Genomic DNA, 24174 nt, shown 5'->3' with positions numbered 1-24174 from the left:
CATGTGTAAAAAAATAGGGTTGAACACTTAGATCACTACAGTAACCTATTCATGACTGCTTCAGTTTAAAGCTTAAAGAGGAACTGCACTCTGCTCACTTAATTTGTAATACAAAACATCTTTGACATTCTGAAGCTTCCCTCCAACCACTTTGCATATTATTTTATATATACTCTGATTCTGTACATGTCAAATATGCTGCAGAAATCTCCCTCCACTGAGTCTGGCTGCAATCATTTTAGCTGTGGGCAGCTGAAGTTGCTGCCTGTTCACTTCCCGGATTTACACCTTCAGCTTTGCAGCTCTTATTGGCCCTCTTATGACTCATCCTCCCTCCCTTCCTGGCACACTCTCACGAGAGAGCTGTGCATGATGTCATAAGGCCTAGGCCAGTGATGGTGAACCTTGGCACCCGCAGATGTTTTGGGGACTACATTTCCCATGATGCTCATGCACTCTGCAGTGTAGTTGAGCATCATGGGAAATGTAGTTCCTAAACATCTGGGGTGCCAAGGTTCGCCATCACTGGCCTAGGCTAATGACCATACAAGAAACAGGAAGTGGGCTGTATAAGGTACCATATTTATCGGCGTATAACACGCGTCGGCGTATAACACGCACCCCAAGTTTAGGAGGGAAGTTTAAGGGAAAAAAAAAAAAAAAAAAACTTACATTTATATGCCCATCTGTGTCATCTGCAGCCTTGTCCACCATTGCAGCCTTGTCTATTTTATTTGCCTTTTTTTTATTTTTTTTTAAATGCCGCCGCGATACAGAGCCGGATGTGTATCTCGGCGGCGTGCAGTATTTCTCGACGGCCTCCAGCGCCTTCGGCTCTTCTCGGCCTCCGAGAAGAGCCGAAGGAGGCCGAAAGCTGCCGAGGACGGCCGAAGGCGGGCGAAAGCCACCGATAATGGCTGAAATCGTCCGAAAGCCGCCTTGAAGAGCCGAAGGCAGCTGAATGCCGCCCAGAGGCTCAGAATTGCGGGGGATCGGCGTATAACACGCACCCACGATTTTCCCCTGCTTTTAAGGGGAAAAACGTGCGTGTTATACGCCGATAAATACGGTATTTACTGGCAGAAAAAAAAATGTTTTACCATCCAAAGTTAAAACAACAACAAGGGCAGAAGATTTAATAGATGGAAAGATGAAAAAATGACTGAAGTTCGGCTTTAACTTCAGGCAAAAATGACAATATATTGGTTGATGTATTTGTGTATCCAAGAAAATATCTTAAGCTAGTACAAGCGCAAATTGACTTGCTATTAGCTGCTAGTAACCCCCAATACAGGAGCATTTAGACTGAGGGGAGAATGAGGCAGCACTAGGACTAAATCGTGGTGCTTTCATGCACATGTGTCAACAGGGAGCATGCTGACAGGAGGCAAAGAGAAGACTCTGTATTCTGCTGTTCCTTCGATAACTAATCACAGGCTGGACATGCCGTGTTGCTTAACCACTTGACGCCCCGCCCCGCCCCCCCCCCCCCCCCCCGCCTTTTTCTGACACTTTTGTTTACATGTAAAAATCTGTATTTTTTTCCTAGAAAATTAGAACCACCAAAGCAGAGGCCCTAGAGGATAAAATAGTGAGCCGATCTGGTCTTTGTTTGGCATAAAGCAGGAACAGACAGCTGGCTCCTGGGGATGTAAAAAGGAAGATGGCCATGTGGGACCGGACTTGCAGAGGTCAGTGGTGCAAGAGGATAGGACAGCTCTGGATCTGCTGGGCTTGCAAGTATACTAATCCAGCATAACAAAGCACCAAAGGTAAGTGGGTAAAAAGACTAACATTTGCATTGGGTTGAAAAGAGTACAGGTATTCCATAAATCAAACATTTTGGATGTCACATACTCTTTTAGCTTACCAAAAGCTCGCTTTGACTCAGACAGTCGTGCCTCATCCGTAGAATCAATGACGTAGATCACTCCATGGGATTCTGCGTAATACTGAGAGAGCAAACTATGGTCAGGACAAAAAGTAACAAACACACGCAGCTCACACCTACTCCACACCCAAGACCAGAATGTCAAATCAGCCATCAGAAACAGCCCAGAGTGAGGTTTACCATAACCTTTTACTAAATACATCTAAACTCAATAATTTGGAGGGGTAGCCATAGACTTTGGGCCATATAAGTGTGATGGAAAGGCGGCCACAAACTTGTTGTACTTCTCCTTCCCACAATGGGTCGGTGAATCTAGGCTTAAGGCCCCTTTCACACTGGGGCGGGAGGTGCGTCAACAGTAAAGCGGCGCTATTTTTAGCGGCGCTTTACCGTCGGATCTGCGGTGCTATTCGGCCGCTAGCAACCAAGAAAGGGTTAAAAACCATGGCAAAGCGCCTCTGCCACTTTGCCGGCTGTACAGCCGTGGTGCCCCATTGATTTCAATACGCAGGAGCAGAGGAGGATAGGTATACACACTGCTCCTTCACCACTCCAAAGATGCTGCTAGTAGGACTTTTTTTTACCGTCCTGCCAGCGCACCGCTCCAGTGTGAAAGCCCTTGGGGGCTTTCACATTAGAGACAAAGCAGCGGCTGTTTCGGGGCACTTTGCAGGTGCTATTTTTAGCGATGTAGCGCCCCAGTGTGAAAGGGGTCTAAAAGAGAAGAACGTTTTTTTGTTTTGTTTTTTAAGTATCATACTTCCCAAGGTGGATGCTGCATCGATCTGATGCTGCATCTGTCTGTCAGCTGGCTCTTAACACTGAGAACTGAGCAACGAAACACCGCCGATCGCTCGGTTCTCACAGCTCCCAGAGCAGAGCTGGTGACTTTCAGTCGCAGCTCTCTGCTCTGCCCCCTCCCAACGCTCAATGGAGCGCTGGGCTGTGGAAGGGGTGGAAGCAGCCAGTCCACGCTCTTAGCATCTCACTGGGAGGCTGAGCTGGGTGCCGGTCCAGGCATGTGGGCCGATCCCAACTTCATTGTCGTGATTTTGCCTGAGCCTGGACTGGCTATGTGACATCAGCTGACAGCGGGCTTCAGCCTGCTGAAAACAGGTCACAGGAGTGCAGAGCGAACTGCACTCCTGTGATCCACAGAAGTACAGCCAAAACGAGGTTTCGATTTACTTTTCCTTTATAGGGGTTGTAAACCCTCTCGGTTTTTCACCTCACTGCAGTGAAAAACCTCTTATAGTGCACCAGCCCCCATTTTACTTACCTGAGCCCCGATCGTTCCTGCGCCGGAAACGAGCACACCCGCTCCAGCCAGTGTCTCGGGTCCTGATTGGATAGATTGATAGCAGTGCAGCCATTGGCTCCCACTGCTGTCAATCAAATCCAATGATGTGGGAGCGGTGGGCAGAGCTGAGTCCTGCTGTTTGTGTCAATAGATGCAGCAGCAGGACACAGGAGCGCACCCCCATGAGTGCCCCGAGGGAGAGCGGCTCTCCAACGGGCCACTTGAGAAGAGGAGGAGCCAGGAAAGGGGCCACTTGAGAAGAGGAGAGGAGGATTGGGGCCACTCTGTGTAAAACCAACTGCACTGAGGAGGTAAAATATGAACTTTTTATTATTATTTTTTTTTTTTTTTAACTAATGTTTACATATCCTTTAAAGCTAATCACTGCAACAATAATAGAAAATTGGTCCGCATGTGGACACCCCTGATCTGATCCTCAAGGGAAAAAAAAAGCGAAAAAAAGGCATAACACAGATGCTGATGTAGCAAGACATATCCTTTGGTTTCAAAGAAAGGACATTGCACAGGGACAACAACCTCCTGTATACCGAGAGTTTTGCTAAATGTTGGACTTCAACTCTCCTCTACTGCAGTGGTCATCAACCCTGTCCTCAGGACCTGCTAACAGGCCAGGTTTTATGTATTACCTTGGGGGAGATGCAGACTAGAATGCTGCAATCACTGAGCAGCAAATGATATCACCTGTGATGTATTTCAGTTATCTTGCAAACCTGGCCTGTTAGTGGGTCTTGAGGACAGGGTTGACGACCACTGCTCTACTGCCAATCTGATCAGTCAATATGTGCAACAAGAAAAGGTATTCCTGTAGTAGCATGGATAAAATACTGATTGTAATGGAAAATATAAACATATTAGTTCTAAAGTGATGCTGGACAACAAGTCCCTGATCTGAGGACTCACCTTATCCCATAGAGACTGCAGCTCATCCTGTCCTCCGAGATCCCAGAACATAAGCCTGGCTTTTCCCACATCGATTGTCCCGACTAGAACAGAGAGAATAGAATAGCCTGAATCCAGGAACAGCATTTAAAAAAGCTGCAATTTATATGGGGTAGGCAAATATTTTATCTCAAGCCAAACTCCAGCCTTGTGTTTTTATTTTTTACGTTTTTAATAGATAAACTATTAGAATAGGAGGGAAAAATAGAATAATTAAACTGGCAGTTGTGCGCAAAAGTTTGCACCTTCTGGCAAAAATTATGAAATTTAGGCATGGATATTGAAAATATGTTTGTTCAGCCAAAAAAACACTGTTTTTTATTTAAGCATAGTGATGGTCGAATGGTTCGGCCCGAGTATAAGTTAGTTTTATTTTTATTGTTTCACTTTAAGCATTAAAAAAAATAAAAATAAAAATCTAAACTGGTGTCATGACTCCTCAAATAAGGCATGGGTTTCGGTAGAAGAAAGTATGGCGGGCAGAAATCTAGCAGGGGCTCCATGGATACAGGCCACGAATAGAGCTTTAGCAAAGTGGACATCACCACTAACACGGAATACGTTAGCAGTATGGGACAGAATGAACAAGAATGGAAAATATGCCCCACGCACATCACCAATGGCCCCATTAGGGGAATATCCATGGTTTCCACCAGGGGAAGAAAAGGGAGCATTAGGTTCTTGGGGCTCAGGGGGTAATACAAGGTGCCTAAGATACGCTCCATTGGGAAGTTTACTCCCTTTAACAGAATTAATAACATCACAAGGAGAAATACACATGTCGAGATGGAGATATTACCAAATGAGAGATTTTTTTAATAAATTAGAACCCCAAGTGAGACCTCTGAGCTCCCTTACGACATATGAGAAGATGTGTATGAAAATAGAAAAACCAAATAACCTACTATCCCAGATGTATAAATTAGTTCTTAGTGAACAAAGTAGCACAATTCCTTACTTTATAAGAGAGTGGGAGAAAGAACTAAAATGCACATTTAGACCAACACAAATAAAAAAAATTATGGAAATGACGCATGAGACATCAATAAGCGCAGCAATACAAGAAATGTCATATAAGTTTATAGCTAGATGGTACCGAAACCCCAGCCAGAATAGTAGAGATATATCCAACAGCGGATGGGCATTGCTGGAGAGGATGTAAGGATAAGGGGACATACCTTCATCTATGGTGGGACTGCCCAAAAATTAGGATTTTTTGGGAGGGAGTGGCTAAATGGATAGGGAGGATAACAGCAAAACCAATAGAAATGACACCCCTACAATTTCTGTTTCATGGGACAGAAGGATCCATTAAATCTTATAAAAAAGGAGTCATACCACATCTGCTGAATGCAGCCAAAATATTAATACCTAGATATTGGAAGCAGATAACATGTCCCACTCTATTGGAATGGAAGGGGGAGGTAGATAAAATAATGGAAGCTGAAAAATGGATATACGATATAAAAGACAACAAGAAAAATATAAAAATATATGGGCAGGCTAGAAGCACTATTCCCGAGAAATAGAGAAAGAGTAAAGTTATACCAGATTAAAAAATCCCTCCGGAGTCTCCCAGAGATCCCTGACAGGGAGAGGGAGAAAGGAAGGGAAAGAGAAAAAAAATTAAGAAGCTGCTGTGCAAACTCGTGCACTCCAAAGGTACATCGTACAAAGGGTAAAGGGGTAATACGAACCCAAACCACAACTTATAAATTTTGTTGTTTGTAGTATGGTTGAAGGTATATGGGAAGTGAATAAATGATGGAAATGTAATTGGAGGGGGGGCCTGAGGGAGGGGGATAGGAGGGGAGACAACCAGTGGGGGAGACACCAAAATAAACAACACAATTTTTAGGAAACATAAAGGAAAGCTGCGGGCTTTCCTAAGCACAAAACACAAACAACACACCAAGGGGTCACAAACGGAATAAAAGCACGTAATAATGATTAAATAAGAAAAGAATTTTTTATTTTTTTTATATATAAATAAAAGGAACCACAAGGGCACAAAAAACACACATAAAGAAGGGAAATAACACTGGGGAGAAATTTAAATTCCCCCCCCCCCCCCCACTCCCTTTTTTTTTTTTTTTTTTTCCCCCCCTATACACGGGTTGACTCCACTCCAAATATCCCCTCCTCTCGGGCCACCACCTAATATTGTTATAGATATGTAGTGGAAAGTACATATGTAAATGTGAAGACATTGGGGGACTTGTGTAAACCTCAATGCCTCAGGACTGAATGTAATTGTAATTGTCTGCTGAATTTATATAAGAAAATAATAAAGATGATTTAAAAAAAAAAAAAATAAGTTAGTTTTATTTTTACTGTTTCACTTTAAGCATTAAAAAAAATAAATCTATAAAAAATAAAAAAAATCACTGCTCCCGAAAAAACACCAGTTTTTAAAAAAATGTTTTGCATTGATACATGTCCTCTGGGGCAGGACCCAGGTCCCCAAACACTTTTTATGACAATACCATGCATATAAAAATTATTATGTTAATTGTTTATTATATTAAAATTAGTACTTTTGATTATTCATGTTCATGTTCCATAGACTAACGTTGTTCGTGTGTTCTGCCAAATTTTTTGCCTGTTTGGTACGTTCCGGTGCGAACCGAACCGGGGGGGGGGGGGGGGGGGGTGTTCAGCCCATCCCTAGTGATGATATAAAATCATTTATATCACATAGTTGTATGGCTCCTTTTTCAAATCATAATGATAATAGAAATCATCCTAAATGGACTGATCACGAGTTTCCATTCCCTGGAATGTTTGGCCTTGGTAAAGACACAAAAAGTGACACACACAGGTTAAAATGGCAATAAAGGGTTAATTTCCCATATCTGTGGCTTTTTAAAGGGATTGTAAAGTGAATTTTTTATTTTTATTTTTTATTTAAAATAACAAACATGTTATACTTACCTCCACTGTGCAGCTCGTTTTGTACAGAGTGGCCCCGAACCTGCTCTTCTGGGGTCCCTCGGCGGCTGTCTCTGCTTCCTCCCGCAGATGCTTCTCACGTTCATGCGAGCTCCCTCGCATGGTGAGAAGCACTTTGCGGGCTCGCTCTCGTGATACAGACGGCGGCTATAGCGGCTCGCTGTATCACACGGCCCCGGCGCTCCACGTCAGTGGATGTGATTAACAGCAGCGCGAGCCAATGGCTGCGCTGCTTTCCATCCATCCACTCCAGCCAATCAGCGGCCAGGCTGAATGGTGGAAAGGACGTCGGGGGACGAGCGCGGGACTTTCGAGGGATGAGGTAAGTAAAAAACGGGGGGAGGGGGGGGGGTGGGGGCGCCGGGACTGTCAGATGTTTTTTCACCTTAATGCATAGAATGCATTAAGGTGAAAAAACATTTACCTTTACAACCCCTTTAATTTCTAATTAGTGTCTGTGTATAAATAGTCGATGAGTTTGTTAGCTCTCACATGGATGCACTGAGCAGGCTAGATGCTGAGTAAGGATGAGCTCCGGCGTGTTCGCATGCTCCATATGCAGAGCCCCCCAGGAAGTCGGAGCAGCACTAATCACAGGCAGTGAGACATTGCCGTGATGTGCGGCTGCAGAGATCAAGCAATGTCTCACCGACTGCGATTAGCGCAGCGCCGTGCCGTGCCAACTTCCTGGCGGACTCTGCACGCGGAGCATGCGAACACGCCTGAGCTCATCCCTAATACTGAGCCATGGAGAGCAGAAAAGAACTATAAAAAGACCTACTGGAACTTTATAAAGACAGAAAATTACATAAAAAGATATCCAAAGCCTTGAATATGCCAGTCAGTACTGTTCAATCACTTATTTTTTTGGATCAAAAAAAATAAAGATTTATTGAGCATAAAGAAAAAAGAAACACAAATGTAAAGTGCAACAGGCACTATTCATAAAACAGGTACACTGACACATTCATAATGGATGTAAAACATTGAAGATCAGATTAACTAACGCCCCATACACACTATCAGATTTTCTGCAGATTTTTTTCCTTCAGATTTTTCCAAAACCATATAATATGAGGTCAAACCTAGGCCCTTGCACTACATGGTTTTGGTAAATCTGAAGGAAAAAAAAATCAGCAGAAAATCTAAGTGTGTATGGGGCTTTAGAGTATTGATTTGAATGCGACAGAATATATTACACACATGGGGGGACACCAAACAGCCCAGTGCATGTCAATAAAACCAGCGATGCCCGCAGGGGTGGGGGGCATGAGAGGGAGGGACATGAGGAGGCGTACACTCAGCATACTTAAGGGAAGGTTTCCAGTTTTGGTTGGGGATTCATTCCTCAGCAGTGCAAGTGGAAGCATCTTCTGTGATATTTGTTCGATCAGCCCGTATTTTGTGATATTTTGTGATATTTGTTTGGGCAGCCACTGTGCAAGTACACATACTTTTTATAGGGCAGGACAACTTTAATGGCCCTGATCCACTGTTGAATAGTTGGGGGCAACTCTCTTATCCAGGTCCCGGCTATTTGCATTCTAGCTAAGAACAGTGACTCTTGTAAAAAGATGTTTCAGTATTTGTCCTCCTCAGAGATGGAGAGGAGGCCCAATACACACTGGCGGGGGCAAAGAGTCAGGGGGGAACCCATGTGATCATGAAGGAATCTGATCATCTGTGACCAGTATCCTTGGATAGAAGGGTAGGATCCTCGTTGCAGTGTAGACAGCCGGTACCCTTATTCACATGCTCTGGAAATGCCAGAAACTGCAAAAGGTACTGGTCTTATGTGATCAATTCTATTAACAAATTATGGAACCTTACATTTGCCGTAGACCCCAAGCTGTGTCGGCTTGGATGGCTGGACTAGGAATTGTTTATTGCCAGAAAACTTATTGCTATAAAGTGGATTTCGGTGTTTCCACCTACACACACAGAATGGGTTAATGCCGTAAACGACCCCCTATTGAGGAGAAGTTGACTTACCAAACACAGAGGTAGCCCAACAAAATTCGAAAAAAATTTGGGATCCATGGTTGGAGGTACCTAGTTTTGGCCCCTTTTCAGCAGGTCCAAATAGAGTACTTGGTGGCAGGACATAGTCACCCATCCCCTTTTAGGGGATTCGATGACTGATTTTACAAGGTGGGTGGAGGATGGGATGGAGACGGAGAGACCCGGAGTGTGGATCAATCTATAACGATATCTCTAATGAGACTATGTCTTGCTCTGTAGCGACGAGTTATATGGCTTGAGTTTGTAAGATAGTTAATGAATGGGAAACTGAAATTCCCCTCCCCCCCACTGTTCAGGGGAGGGAAGTACCCCTGCACCGACCGATAGTCCATTATAGGGGAACTGAAAACAAAGAGGACACACTTCATAAAAGGTAACCTACAAAATGACAGACACAGATCTAGGATTGTAAAGATTTGAATTCTTATTTTTATATGGATTTTAATTTCATATAACATACTGATGTATTAGAAGTAAAGCCGGCTGGCTGTACCTCTAGATAATATGCAATACTATTTGATGTATGTTTTTTTGTTCAATGGAAGAGTTTTTGTTTTTCTTTATTTTTTCAATAAAAAGAATCAGACTCTTTCTCTCTGATGGAAGCTTGGTCTTCTTGAGAGGAGACCCTTCCAGAAAAACAACTAGAGGTCGACCGATATGGGTTTTTCTCTGGCCGATGCGGATACCGATATTTAGAAATCGCCACGGCCGATATGATGCCGATTTTTTTGGGCCGATATGTTAGGCCGATTATTTATTTTTTCCCCTTCATCTCATAAAATCTAACAGACACTGGGGCGTTTTTCAGGCGCTTTAAAATAGCGACTGTAAAGTGCCTGCGAAACGGCTCCCCTGCAGTATGTGTGGAAGCCCCGAGTGCTTTCACACTGAGGAGATGCGCTGGCAGGACGTTAAAAAAAAGTCCTGCAAGCAGCATCTTTCGAGTGGTGTATACCGCTCCTCCACCACTCCTGCCCATTGAAATGAATGGGCACCGCTGCCGAAGCACCTGCAATGCGATTTGGCAGCGGCGCTTCACGGGCACATTTAACCCCTTCCTGAGCTGCTAGCTGGATTATAAGTGCCCCGCTAAAGTGACGGTAAAGTGCCGCTAAAACTGGCAGCGTTTTACCGTCAACGCCTGCCCGCTCCAGTGTGAAAGCAGCCTTAAGTGATACAGAAAATTTCTTACATTTATTAAACAAAACAAACATCCAAACAGTTCACTTGTATGTATAATTTAGAATGAAATATATATATATTATTATTATTTTTTTTTTTTATATTACACAAAAACAGGTAATCAAAACTTTTGGATGAAAAAAAATGGGCTAACTTTACTGTTTTTTTTTTTTTTTTTTAATCTGTGTATTTTTTCCAAAAAAAATTGAGTTTGAAAGACCGCTGCGCAAATACCGTGTGACATAAAATATTGCAACAACCGCTATTTTATTCCCTAGGATCTCTGCTAAAAAAATATATATAAGTTTTGGGGGTTCCAAGTGAATTTCTAGCAGAAAATACAGGATTTTTATTTGTAAGCATTAAGTGTCAAAAAAGATTTAGTCTTTAAATGGTTAAACTGAGAACTCTACACACTGAGATGACTTCATTCATTCAAGTGTAAACATTGTATCTTTTTGATCTTTTCTTGGCAGACTGCCCAGAGAGGAGACAAGTCTCTTCACTCAAGTCTCCAGGCAACTTACACTGACTTCTATTACTGAAGTCATTTGCAAATTGGCCTTTTTTAACAGCACTATCGACCGATGCCGATTAATTAAAAAACGCCAAATATCGGCCGACCTCTAAAAACAACCATCTCTGCAGCATTCCGCCAATCAGGCCTGTATGGTAAAGTGGCCAGACGAAAGCCACTCCTCAGTAAAAGGCACATGACAGCCCATCTGGAGTTTGCCAAAAGGCACCTGAAGGACTCTCAGACCATAAGAAACAAAATTCTCTGGTCTGATGAAAAAAAGATTGAACTCTTTGGCCTGAATAGAAAGCGTCATGTCTGGAGGAAACCAGGCACTGCTTATCACCTGGCTAATACCATCCCTACAGTGAAGCATGGTGGTGGCAGCATCATGCTGTGGGCATGTTTTTCAGTGGCAGGAACTGGAAGACTAGTCAGGATCGAGGAAAAGATGAATGCAACAATGTATAGAGACATTCTTGACAAAAACCGGCTCCAGAGCGCTCTGGTCCTCAGACTGGAGTGAAGGGTCATCTTCCAACAGGACAACGACCCTAAGCACACAACCATGATAACAAAGGAGTGGCTACAGATAACTCTATGAATGTCCTTGAGTGGCCCCAGCCAGAGCCCAGACTTGAAACTGATTGAACATCTCTGGAGAGATCTGAAAATGGCTGTGCACTGACTCTCCCCATCCAACCTGATGGAGCTTGAGAGGTCCTGCAAAGAAGAATGGGAGAAACTAAAATAGGTGTGCCAAGATGGTAGCATCATACTCAAAAAGACTTGAGGCTGTAATTGGTGGCAAAAGTGCTTCACCAAAATATTGAGCAAAGGCTGTGAAAACTTATGTTCATGGGATTTTTTTTTTCATTTTTTTTTTTTTTTTAATTTGCAAAGATTTCAAAACTAACTTCTTTCATGGTGTCATTCTGGGGTATTGTTTGTAGAATTTTGAGGAAAATAATGAATTTAAAGGGGAGTTCCACCTAACTCCAGTCTTCTGATTCCTCCCCCCCTCTGGTTCCACAATTGGCACCTTTCAGTGGGGAGGGGGGACTGGATACCTGTCTTTAACAGGTATCCTTTCCCACTTCCAGGAGCCTCAGCCTATTGACATCACGGCTGGGGCTCCCTCCTCTTTCCCCTGTCGCTGGGACAGTAGGAGAGAGGTGCGGAGCCTCGCACATGTGCGGTAGGGTTCCCGAAAGGCTACACTGCCGGGTACCCTTATCTGCAATGGAGGCGGCAGCACCCGACAGCTGATGGAAACATTACCTGCAGTGCATCTCTGGGGTCCAGGACAGGTAAGTGTCCTATTATTAAAAGCCAGCGGCCCTAGTATGTGTAGCTGCTGGGTTTTTTTTTTGGGGGGGTGGACCTCCTCTTTAATCCATTATAAGGCTGTAACATAACAAAATGTGGACAAAGTAAAGCGCCCTGAATACTTTCCGGATGCACCGTATATAAAATACAATCCCTATATATAGGTGTCTACACATCCTCACTTGCGTCACAAATCCACAAGTGCGCTATCAGCTTTTATCTGCCGTGTGTTCTTTTGCAGATCTAGTGAGTGTGGTGCTGATCAGCGGGCACAAAAGCGGCTCAAACGCTGGACATTTCCACTTCCTCCTGTGAAAAACTTCAAGCTGAAGGATTGGTCACTGAGGCCTGAGCACTGCGTCCTGGGAGCCAATGAAGGAAGGCACCTGCTCCCCCTATTAAAAGCACCCGGTATTTCCAAGTTTAGGTACCGCGAGTATCGGGGTGGAGGGGGTGGGAAGGTCTTTTAAGAAACTCTTTCATGATGCCCCAATTAGTGACCAGCTCTTTGTGATCCGTTTCCATAAAATACTCACTGTTCAGACCAACCGTGGTGGTGATTTTGGCAAGGTTCATTCCTTTGTAGTTTTTGTTGAATCTGATTTTGGTTTGTTCCAGATAAGTCTGAAAAGAAAAATGAAGAAAAGAGAAAAAAGTGCTTACTGGCACAGCTAGATATGTCCCCTGGTACTGAACCAACACACACTTCAGAAAGGCTGGTGTAGTGCCCGCTTTCAGTTTTGGTACTCCTTTGGACTGCAGTAGGATCACTCTTGCAATCCATGTTGATGGTGGTGTCTCAGACCTCCACATAGGTGACAGGGGCCTTCTTTATACAGGTGACAAGCTTGTTTCTCCTTGTGACCTTGGTGCCCTAAAAATGCTGGTGTTATATACAGTACTAGTATCCCCTTGCTGCCCGCAATACATATATATACATTGCGGTTTGCAAGTACTTTACTGGGGTTATGGCTATAGCCATCGAGCTTAACCCCAATATTTTTTTTGTTTTCTAGCTGGCTTTCTCGTAAAAGCAGTCTGAGCGGATCACAAGCCACTGGACCACGTTCAGAAGCAGCGGGAGGGGACTCCGGTGCTGGTGTATCTCAGCCTAACGGTTTTCACCAGCGATCCAGAGAATTGATCCGATGGTGTGGCCGGTGTTTCGTCGGATTAGGCGACCCATCAGAATATATAACGGAAGCGACGTTCCGTCGCCGCCATCTTGATACACCCCGCACTCGTCCACACTAAGGATACAGTGAGAAGGGGGCAAGCGGACATCTTGTTACACCCACCGGAGTTTTGTATCTCACAATTATTTTTAAACAGTAAACAGAGCTTATAAGGTAAAACAGTATTTAGAAATCCGATAGACTGTTTAGATGTTGAATTTTAAAAGCAGCGGCAAACCTGCTGATCTCACATGTTTACTAATCTGACAGAACACTGCTGCTTTTATAATTCAACATGTAAACAGTCCAATGGATTTCTAAATACTGCATTTCACCTTGTAAGCTCTGTTTACTGTTAAAAATAAGTGTAAAATGCAAAACTCCGGTGGGTGCAACAAGATGTCTGCTTGCCCTCTTCTCGGTGTATCCTTACTGTGGAGGAGTGCGCGGTGTAGCAAGATGGCGGCGACGGAACCTCACTTCCGTTACAAATTCTGATGGGTCGCCAAATCTGATGAAACATCGGCTGGTCACAGAGGCAAAGAGACACTAGATCGCCTCTGATTGCCTCTATGGCCTTGGGGGACCGGAGACACGTCATGACGTCACTTTCGGTCCAGGCTGAAAGTAAACATTTATTTTTTTTTAATTTTTTTTTTTATTAATTGTTTTTAAAGCAAAAGATCAAAAATCTTTTTTTTTGATCTGTTGCTTTTAAGGGCTGAAGCACACTGCAGATCAAATAAAAAGCAGTTTTTTTTTTTTTACAAGCGTTTGATCTTTGGTTTCTGCCTACAAGCTTGAAGAAGCTCGTTATTTTTTGTGCTCTTTCTTGCATTTTTTATTGAGCTCTTTTGAGCATAAGCGTATTTTTTGACAAACCCACCTAGATAGTATTTTCTTAACCACTGTATTAACAAAACAAAAAGCTGAAACAAACATTTTTGCGTGTTTTCACAAGTTTTTTGAGCTTTTTGTGGCACTAGCTCCTCTGAAAAACACGAGTTTATTGGGGGGGGGTTTCTGCTCAGCGGGGATCAGCGGAGCGTGACATGTTAGGTATCTATTTAGTTGGCATAACATCATCTTCCACATTTAATTGGGGTATTTTTTTTTTTATTCATTAAAGTGTATTTTTTCTAGGGTTACATCGATACTAGTATCAGTATCGATACAGAGTATTTGCACAAGTATCGGTACTCGTGCATATGCACGATACCTGAAACCACTGTCAGTGGGTCTTCCAGGTGTTAATAGCATACTAGCTCATTATGAATACCGTATATACTCGAGTATAAGCCGAGATTTTCAGCCTCTTTTTTGAGGCTGAAAGTGCCCCCCTCGGCTTATACTCGAGTCATCGCTGTCTGCCCGCTCGATCAGCGTGTCGAGCAGACAGACAGCGGCCATTCTATAGTTCAAAAGCCGCGCCTCCGGCTCCGCCTTCGCCTGTGATAGGCGGAACACTGAATTTCCCAGCAGCCTGTGTTCCGCCTATCACGGACATCGTATCATCCTCGTACTACGGACGAGGATGATACGATGTCCGTGATAGGCGGAACACAGGCTGCTGGGAAATTCAGTGTTCCGCCTATCACAGGCGAAGGCGGAGGCGCGGCTTTTGAATTTTACAATGGCCGCCGAGGCGCCGACGAAGAGGGCACGGGACGGAGGCAAGGCACGGCACGGCACGGGACGGGACGGAGGCAAGGCACGACACGGGACGGAGGCAAGGCACGGCACGGGACGGAGGCAAGGAGGCAAGGCACGGGACGGAGGCTCGGGACAAAGGCTCGGGACACAGGTAGGCTGGACACACACACACACACACACACACACACATGGATGGATACACACACACACAGGGATGGATGGATGGATGGAGACACACACACACAGGGATGGATGGATGGAGACACACACACACAGGGATGGATGGATGGATGGAGACACACACACACAGGGATGGATGGATGGATGGACACACACACACACAGGGATGGATGGACGGACACACAGGGATGGACGGACACACAGGGATGGACGGACACACAGGGATGGACGGACACACACACAGGGATGGACAGGCATGTCTCACCCTCGGCTTATACACGAGTCAATAAGTTTGCCAGTTTTTTTGGGGGTAAATTGGGGGCCTCGGCTTATATTCGGGTCGGCCTATACTCGAGTATATACGGTAACTTACCTGAGAACGAAGTCCCCGAAGCGGTCCTCCGTCTTCCTCTTCGCCGTTGCCATGGATCCAGGAGCGACTTCCGTTTCTCGCAGCTCCGGTGCTGTGATTCGCCGGAGCCGCAATGACGTCACTCCCGCGCATGCGCACGGGAGCTGACACTCGTGGCATATCGCCGCGATCTGCGGCCTGCCCAGTGCGCCTGAGCACCGCTGTCTACGGCGCATGCGCTGTAGACAGCGGTGGCTGTCTTCGGGTAAATATCTCCTAAACCGTGTAGGTTTAGTTGATATTTCTTGGACCTACAGGTAAGACTTAATCTAGGCTTACCTATAGGTCAAAGTGGTTTGTAAGGGTTTACAACCACTTTAACAACATTGCTCAGCCATGAAACACACTAAAATAAAAAGAAACATTGTTTCTTTTTATATATTTATGTTTCTTCATCTGCAGATCAAAGGGATGAACAAATACTCCTCTGCTTAATCCCTTATTAACCCTTAATTTACGCTAATCAGCCTTAATTGACTCCCTATTCTCCTCCATTTAATTATTATTTTCCTGCTTTTTTTCCTTTTGTTTGCGTTTATTTTATAAATGATAAACAATTAAAACTTTTTATAAATATATATATTTTTTTACACATTTCACATTAAAAAAATAAAATTTCTTTCATTTGTAAATAACTTTTCAATGCTTTGTACTATTGCTGACAGCTGAAGTTAAAACAAAACAGTTGCAGTAGGTATCGGTAATTGGTATTGGCAAGTACAGAAAAAAAAAAAATTATCAGTACTTGTACTCATTGTAAAAAAAAAAAAAAAAAAAAAAATAAATAATGGTATTGGTGCATCCCTAATTTTTTCACAAAAAATTGCGTTGGGAAAACCTCTGCACAAATGCCATGTGACATAGAAAATTACAAAAGTCACCATTTTATTCCCTAGGGTCTCTGCTAAAAAAAAATAAAAAAAAAAAGTATCATGTTTGGGGGCTACAAGTAAATTTTTTAGCAAAAAATACACTTAAAGTGGTTAATCATGGTTCATTAGTGGAGTATTTTACGTTATCTTGTGGGAATAGCTTAGTGGATGTGAAGTAACCCCCCACGCAATCAGCCGTAAAGTGGCTTAGCTGGGCTCTGTCCCGCCTACTGCCCTGAGAACTACTTCCACAAAACTTACTGTCTTGCCAGCATTGTCCAGGCCCAGGATCAGGACGCAATATTCTTCCTTCTGAAACATGTACTTATACAGGCCAGACAGCAGGGTATACATGATGGAGATCTATAGGTGAGAAGGATACAAGAAACAAAATAAATGGATGATGTGCAATTAGGAAAATGGCCAAAAGGTTTGCAAGCCTCCAATGTTTTCCTTGTAAGACCCCTATATGTGATAAAGAAGAAGCCACAAAACGTAGTCTTGGGTCGGTGAAAGTGTCACTAGTGGTTATCCTGGCCAAAAAGGCAGAGGTGTGAGGGTGTCAAACTGCTCGGGGCAGCACAGAGGCTCACTTCCAGGAAGTCTCAGCTGGTGGCCTTTAGGGTAGATCTAAGAACTAATAGGGCAGAAAGCAAATGGTATGATCTGTAGCCGAGCAGAGATGCATGCCATGGCATTAAAGAGGGTAAGGATCCATCCCAGAATAAAGAGTCCCGTGGCTCCAATAATCTTATTAGAACAGAGACCCATGGTGCCAATAATATTTTAGAGAAGAGACCCATGGTGCCAATACTCTATTAAAGAAGACATTTGGGACACCAATACACTTTTGGAGAAGAGACCTGTGGTACCAATATTCTATGCCATGGTGCCAATAATATATAGGGGTAAAGACGAATGACGCAAATAATATATAGGGGTAGAGACGAATGACGCCCATAATATATAGGGGTAGAGACAAATGACGCCAAAAATATATAGGTGTAGAGATGAATTATGCCAATAATATATAGGGGTAGAGACAAATGACACCAATTAGTGATGCACCGAAATTTCGGCCGCCGAAACATATCGGCCGAAAATGCCCTTTTCGGCAATTTGCCGAAAGAGAAAAACGTCCGATAATGGAGCCGAAAATGGGGCGTGGCCTGGGTGGGGGTGGGGCTCCGCCCCCCGCCCCTGGTGACGCCCATCATAGCGCAGGAGAGCCACCTCCGCCGCCTTTTTGATAACAGCGCCGGGAACATCACAGCTTTCATTTCAATAGCTGTGTGTTCCCGGCCGTGCGCCGTCACACGCAGCCCCTCCCCCTTGTCCGGGCACTTAGATAGACAGATCATCCGCAGGATTGGACGGATGATCTGTCTATCAAAGTGCCCGGACAAGGGGGAGGGGCTGCGTGTGACGGCGCACGGCCGGGAACACACAGCTATTGAAATGAAAGCTGTGATGTTCCCGGCGCTGTTATCAAACAGGCGACGGAGGCGGCTCTCTTCCCTGCACACAGTGCACAGGCTGGCTGCAAAATGGCACACAGGCTGCAATGGGGACACACTGGCTGCAATGGGGACACACTGGCTGCAATGGGGACACACTGGCTGCAATGGGGACACACTGGCTGCAATGGGGACACACTGGCTGCAATGGGGACACACTGGCTGCAATGGGGGATGCCTCCTGTACCATGTCCCCAGTCTGACCATCTTCGGTACCACGTCTCCAGTCTCTGACCATCTCCTGTACCACGTCCCCAGTCTCTGATCATCTCCCATACCGTGTCCCCAGTCTGACCATCTCCTGTACCGTGTCCCCAGTCTGACCATCTCCTGTACCGTGTCCCCAGTCTCTGACCATCTCCTGTACCGTGTCCCCAGTCTCTGACCATCTCCTGTACCGTGTCCCCAGTCTCTGACCACCTCCTGTACCGTGTCCCCAGTCTCTGACCACCTCCTGTACCGTGTCCCCAGTCTCTGACCACCTCCTGTACCATGCCTGCAGTCTCTGACCACCTCCTGTACCATGCATGCAGTCTCTGACCACCTCCTGTACCATGCATGCAGTCTCTGACCACCTCCTGTACCATGCATGCAGTCTCTGACCACTTCCTGTACCATGCATGCAGTCTCTGACCACCTCCTGTACCATGTCCCCAGTCTCTGACCACCTCCTGTACCATGTCCCCAGTCTCTGACCACCTCCTGTACCATGTCCCCAGTCTTTGACCACCTCCTGTACCATGTCCCCAGTCTCTGACCACCTCCTGTACTATGTCCCCAGTCTCTGACCACCTCCTGTACCATGTCCCCAGTCTCTGACCACCTCCTGTACCATGTCCCCAGTCTCTGACCACCTCCTGTACCATGTCCCCAGTCTCTGACCACCTCCTGTACCATGTCCCCAGTCTCTGACCACCTCCTGTACCATGTCCCCAGTCTCTGACCACCTCCTGTACCATGTCCCCAGTCTCTGACCATCTCCTGTACCATGTCCCCAGTCTCTGACCACCTCCTGTACCATGTCCCCAGTCTCTGACCACCTCCTGTACCATGTCCCCAGTCTCTGACCACCTCCTGTACCATGTCCCCAGTCTCTGACCACCTCCTGTACCATGTCCCCAGTCTCTGACCACCTCCTGTATAAAAATATTTTTTAAAAACAGTCATTTTCGGTATCGGTGCTGTTTCGGTATCGGTTTTCGGCCTAGTGTATTTTTCATTTTCGGTATCGGTTTTGGCACCAAAAAACCCATTCGGTGCATCCCTAACACCAATAATATATAGGTGTAGAGACAAATGACGCCAATAATATATAGGGGTAGAGACGAATGACGCCAATAATATATAGGGGTAGAGACGAATGACGCCAATAATATATAGGGGTAGAGACGAATGGCGCCAATAATATATATATATTTTTTTTATGTTTATTGAAGAAAAGAAGCATGTACAACAACACAGTAGGTAATACATAAACCAGCGTAGAAGGCAGTGTTATTACATCATTAGATACCATGAACCAGAGCAAAATACTGCCCACGAGGACCTAACTACTAGAGGTAGTTTACGAACTGGAACCACCATCAGGCTTGCAAAGGGGCAGGATCAGGTGATCGGTATGAATCACCACCGCTGGAACCAGTCAACCTCTGCGATAATAAGAATATACCCTTCTCTTCCATTATCAAAGAAAGAACACAATGAACAGAGATAGAAAAAGAAAAGAGAAAAGGGAGGAAAGAGGAAAAGGACAGGAGAGCAAGGACATAGAGAAATGAGGGGGACGTGGAAGAGGGGGAAGAAGGGGGAGGGGGAAGGCAGGTCCACCTCTGAGATCCGCTCCAGAATTACATTAGGAACCTTAGGAGTTATAATTACATCACATTGGTTGAGACATTATGTCTGCATAGCTTGAGGAGTATTTGAAGGCAACCCAACAGGCCCAAATCTTTGTTGCCAGCTCAGATTTACCTCGGAGGGAGAGAGTCAGGTCCTCCATGTAATAGGTGGTATCCACGTTGAGTAACCAACGGCGGAGTGTAGGGATCTTCCTCTGTTTCCAGAACTGTGGAATGAGGGTTTTTGCGGCATTAAGAAGGTGGGGTGTAATTGACCTTTTATAAGGGCCTGTTGGCTTCCCCGTGCAATGGAACAGAACATACCAAGGGTCGTTGGGGACCTCCCATCCCTGGATCTCTTTAATCCAATATAGGATCGCTAGCCAGAATGGGCGGATCCTCGGGCAGTACCACCAAATATGAGCATGAGTAGCTTCTTCACCGCACTCCCGCCAACACAGTGGTGAGGACAGGGGGAAAAACCTGTGTAATACCACAGGTGTGTAGTGCCATCTGGTTAAAAGTTTATACGCCATTTCCGATGCTTTAGATGATCCGGAGGATGTATGTGCCAGGGTTAGGATTTGTGATTTTTGGGTCGGTGAGAGTTCCATATGTAGATCCCGTTCCCAGTTGCATAGGAATGTGGGAGTACTAGTAGAAGTGAGGGATAGCAATGCTTGATAAAAATACGAGACCGGCCTCTCAGTTGGGCTAGTTTCGGCAAAAGCGATTTCCACAGGCGTAAGCTCCGCCAAGGAGCGTAAGGGTTTTGGGAGCGAACGAACAAAGGCCAACAATTGATGATGTTTCCAGCGGTCCATATATGATATGGGGGATGCACCCATGATGGAAGAGAGTGACAAAACACCGGAGGGGCCGGCGAATTGATGCAGGTAGATGTTATTGCCCAGCCGCCATGGATGAGTTTGAGGGTCTATATTACCAGGTGGGAAGAAATTGTGTCCCACCAAAGGCATCAGGGGGGAGTTGTACGACCAGCCATGCGTCCTACAGATAGAGTCCCATACCATCAAGGATGAGTGCGTTAGCGGTGATGTAGTAGGCAAGAGAGTCCGGAATTTCCTCGGGATCCACATCAGCGTGGAAAGTTCAGCAAATGGCGCCAATAATATATAGGGGTAGAGACGAATGGCGCCAATAATTCATAGCGGTAGAGACGAATGACGCCAATAATATATAGGGGTAGAGACGAATGGCGCCAATATATAGGGGTAGAGATGAATGACAGCAATAATATATAGGGGTAGAGACGAATGAGGCCAATAATATATAGGGGTAGAGACTAATGACACCAATAATATATAGGGGTAGAGACGAATGACACCAATAATATATAGGGGTAGAGACAAATGACACCAATAATATATAGGGGTAGAGACAAATGACGCCAATAATAAATAGGGGTAGAGATGACTGATGCCAATTAAATATAGGAGAGACAAATGACGCCAATAATATATAGGGGTAGAGACGAATGACGCCAATAATATATAGGGGTAGAGACGAATGACGCCAATATATAGGGGTAGAGACGAATGACGCCAATAATATATAGGGGTAGAGACGAATGACGCCAATAATATATAGGGGTAGAGACGAATGACGCCAATAATATATAGGGGTAGAGACGAATGACACCAATAATATACAGGGGTAGAGACGAATGACACCAATAATATACAGGGGTAGAGACGAATGACACCAATAATATATAGGGGTAGAGACGAATGACACCAATAATATATAGGGGTAGAGACGAATGACACCAATAATATATAGGGGTAGAGACAAATGACACCAATAATATATAGGGGTAGAGACAAATGACGCCAATAATAAATAGGGGTAGAGATGACTGATGCCAATTAAATATAGGAGAGACAAATTACGCCAATAACATATAGGGGTAGAGACGAATGACGCCAATAATATATAGGGGTAGAGATGAATGACACCAATAATATATAGGGGTAGAAACGAATGAGGCCAATAATATATAGGAAGAGAGACGAATGACGCCAATAATATATAGGGGTATTGACAAATGATGCCAATAATATATAGGGGTAGAGACGAATGACGCCAATAATATATAGGGGTAGAGACGAATGACGCCAATAATATATAGGGGTAGAGACGAATGAGGCCAATAATATATAGGGGTAGAGATGAATGACACCAATAATATATAGGGGTAGAGACGAATGAGGCCAATAATATATAGGAAGAGAGACGAATGACGCCAATAATATATAGGGGTATTGACAAATGATGCCAATAATATATAGGGGTAGAGACGAATGACGCCAATAATATATAGGGGTAGAGACGAATGACGCCAATAATATATAGGGGTAGAGATGAATGACGCCAATAATATATAGGGGTAGAGACTAATGACGCCAATAATATATAGGGGTAGAGACTAATGACGCCAATAATATACAGGGGTAGAGACGAATGACACCAATAATATATAGGGGTAGAGACGAATGACACCAATAATATATAGGGGTAGAGACGAATGACACCAATAATATATAGGGGTAGAGACGAATGACACCAATAATATATAGGGGTAGAGACGAATGGCGCCAATAATATATAGGGGTAGAGACGAATGACACCAATAATATATAGGGGTAGAGACAAATGACACCAATAATATATAGGAGTAGAGACAAATGACGCCAATAATAAATAGGGGTAGAGATGACTGATGCCAATTAAATATAGGAGAGACAAATGACGCCAATAACATATAGGGGTAGAGATGAATGACACCAATAATATATAGGGGTAGAGATGAATGAGGCCAATAATATATAGGAAGAGAGATGAATGACGCCAATAATATATAGGGGTATTGACAAATGACGCCAATAATATATAGGGGTAGAGACGAATGACGCCAATAATATATAGGGGTAGAGACGAATGACGCCAATAATATATAGGGGTAGAGACGAATGACGCCAATAATATATAGGGGTAGAGACGAATGACGCCAATAATATATAGGGGTAGAGACGAATGACGCCAATAATATATAGGGGTAAAGACGAATGACGCCAATAATATATAGGGGTAGAGACGAATGACACCAATAATATACAGGGGTAGAGACGAATGACACCAATAATATATAGGGGTAGAGACAAATGACACCAATAATATATAGGGGTAGAGACAAATGACACCAATAATATATAGGGGTAGAGACAAATGACACCAATAATATATAGGGGTAGAGACAAATGGCGCCAATAATAAATAGCGGTAGAGATGACTGATGCCAATTAAATATAGGAGAGACAAATGACGCCAATAACATATAGGGGTAGAGACGAATGACGCCAATAATATATAGGGGTAGAGAGGAATGACACCAATAATATATAGGGGTAGAGACGAATGAGGCCAATAATATATAGGGGTATTGACAAATGATGCCACTAATATATAGGGGTAGAGATGAATGACGCCAATAATATATAAGAGAAGAGACGAGTGACACCAATCATATATAGAAGGAGAGATGAATGATGCCAATAATAAATAGGAGAAGAGACCCGTGACCTGGAATTAGAGTCCCGTTGTCACCCGGGAAGTAAGGGTACTGCCACTGTTGGCCTCCTGAGGAAATGCTGATTGCCTGGCTGCCTGACTTTTGTACTTATTAGTCTCAGACTACATTTGCTTCAAAATGAGTGTCAGGATTCCTTACCACAACTCATCAGCATGACAGCCAGGGAAGCAGCATTCATAGAAGGAGAGATCAGCAATGGCGGCCTCCATGATTATCATTAAATGGGCCCCTAAAACAAAGCAGGGCCCAGACCCCAAGCTGTCATACCTCCACACTGGGGGGCACACAAGCCCTGCAAGTGTTGGGCAATGAATGTTCTCCTGGGGTACTAGGGGGATGGCACACCACCCCTGGGCAATGAATGCTCTCCTGGGATGTCACACCACCCCTGTACTGCTAAATAATAAGGTTGATGCGGCCCCTGGCTGCACACAGTGTCCAGAGGGGCCCCATGGAGAACCAAGTAATGTATGTATGTAAATGTCTAGTAACAGCTCAGCTGGCCTCTTCCTTGCTGCTGAGATAAAACTACACAGAATGGTCACACCCTCCCGCCCCCTTCATCCCACTATACATCCATGCTCCCATCCCCCCATATTACCCACCTTTTGCCCAGATCCCCATCAGCACCGATCAGGCCCCTGCCAACACTCACTTCCGCCCCAACCCGCGCAGCACTCTGGGAAGCGGCGTCCCGTGCGTCACACTCAGGCGGCCATCTTAGTTGTGGTACCGCCTGTCCAAGCGTTGGATCAGTG

The 24174-nt window shown here is 44.6% G+C and overlaps 1 protein-coding gene across 1 annotated transcript in view; it reads right to left on the bottom strand.

Annotated features, from left to right (window-relative positions):
* The window catches only part of ARFRP1 (ARF related protein 1), a 39468-nt gene extending 15357 nt beyond the window's left edge, over positions 1-24111 (bottom strand). The window contains exons 1-5 of the mRNA XM_077460416.1: positions 24022-24111; positions 16710-16811; positions 12693-12780; positions 4113-4195; positions 1871-1952 (exon numbers count right to left, since the gene is read on the bottom strand). Coding sequence (XP_077316542.1) covers positions 1871-1952; positions 4113-4195; positions 12693-12780; positions 16710-16802 — 346 coding nt within the window. The 5' untranslated portion in view covers positions 16803-16811; positions 24022-24111. The remainder of the gene's footprint in view (positions 1-1870; positions 1953-4112; positions 4196-12692; positions 12781-16709; positions 16812-24021) is intronic.
* Positions 24112-24174: the final 63 nt, after the last annotated feature.

This window comes from Lithobates pipiens, unplaced genomic scaffold, assembly GCF_037356315.1.
Source record: "Lithobates pipiens isolate NorthernLeopardFrog02 unplaced genomic scaffold, aLitPip1_a1.2 Scaffold_28, whole genome shotgun sequence".
NCBI classification, from domain to species: Eukaryota; Metazoa; Chordata; class Amphibia; order Anura; family Ranidae; genus Lithobates; species Lithobates pipiens.
The sequence above is the reverse complement of the archived record's forward strand: the minus strand, read 5'-3'. Positions and strand labels throughout refer to the sequence as shown.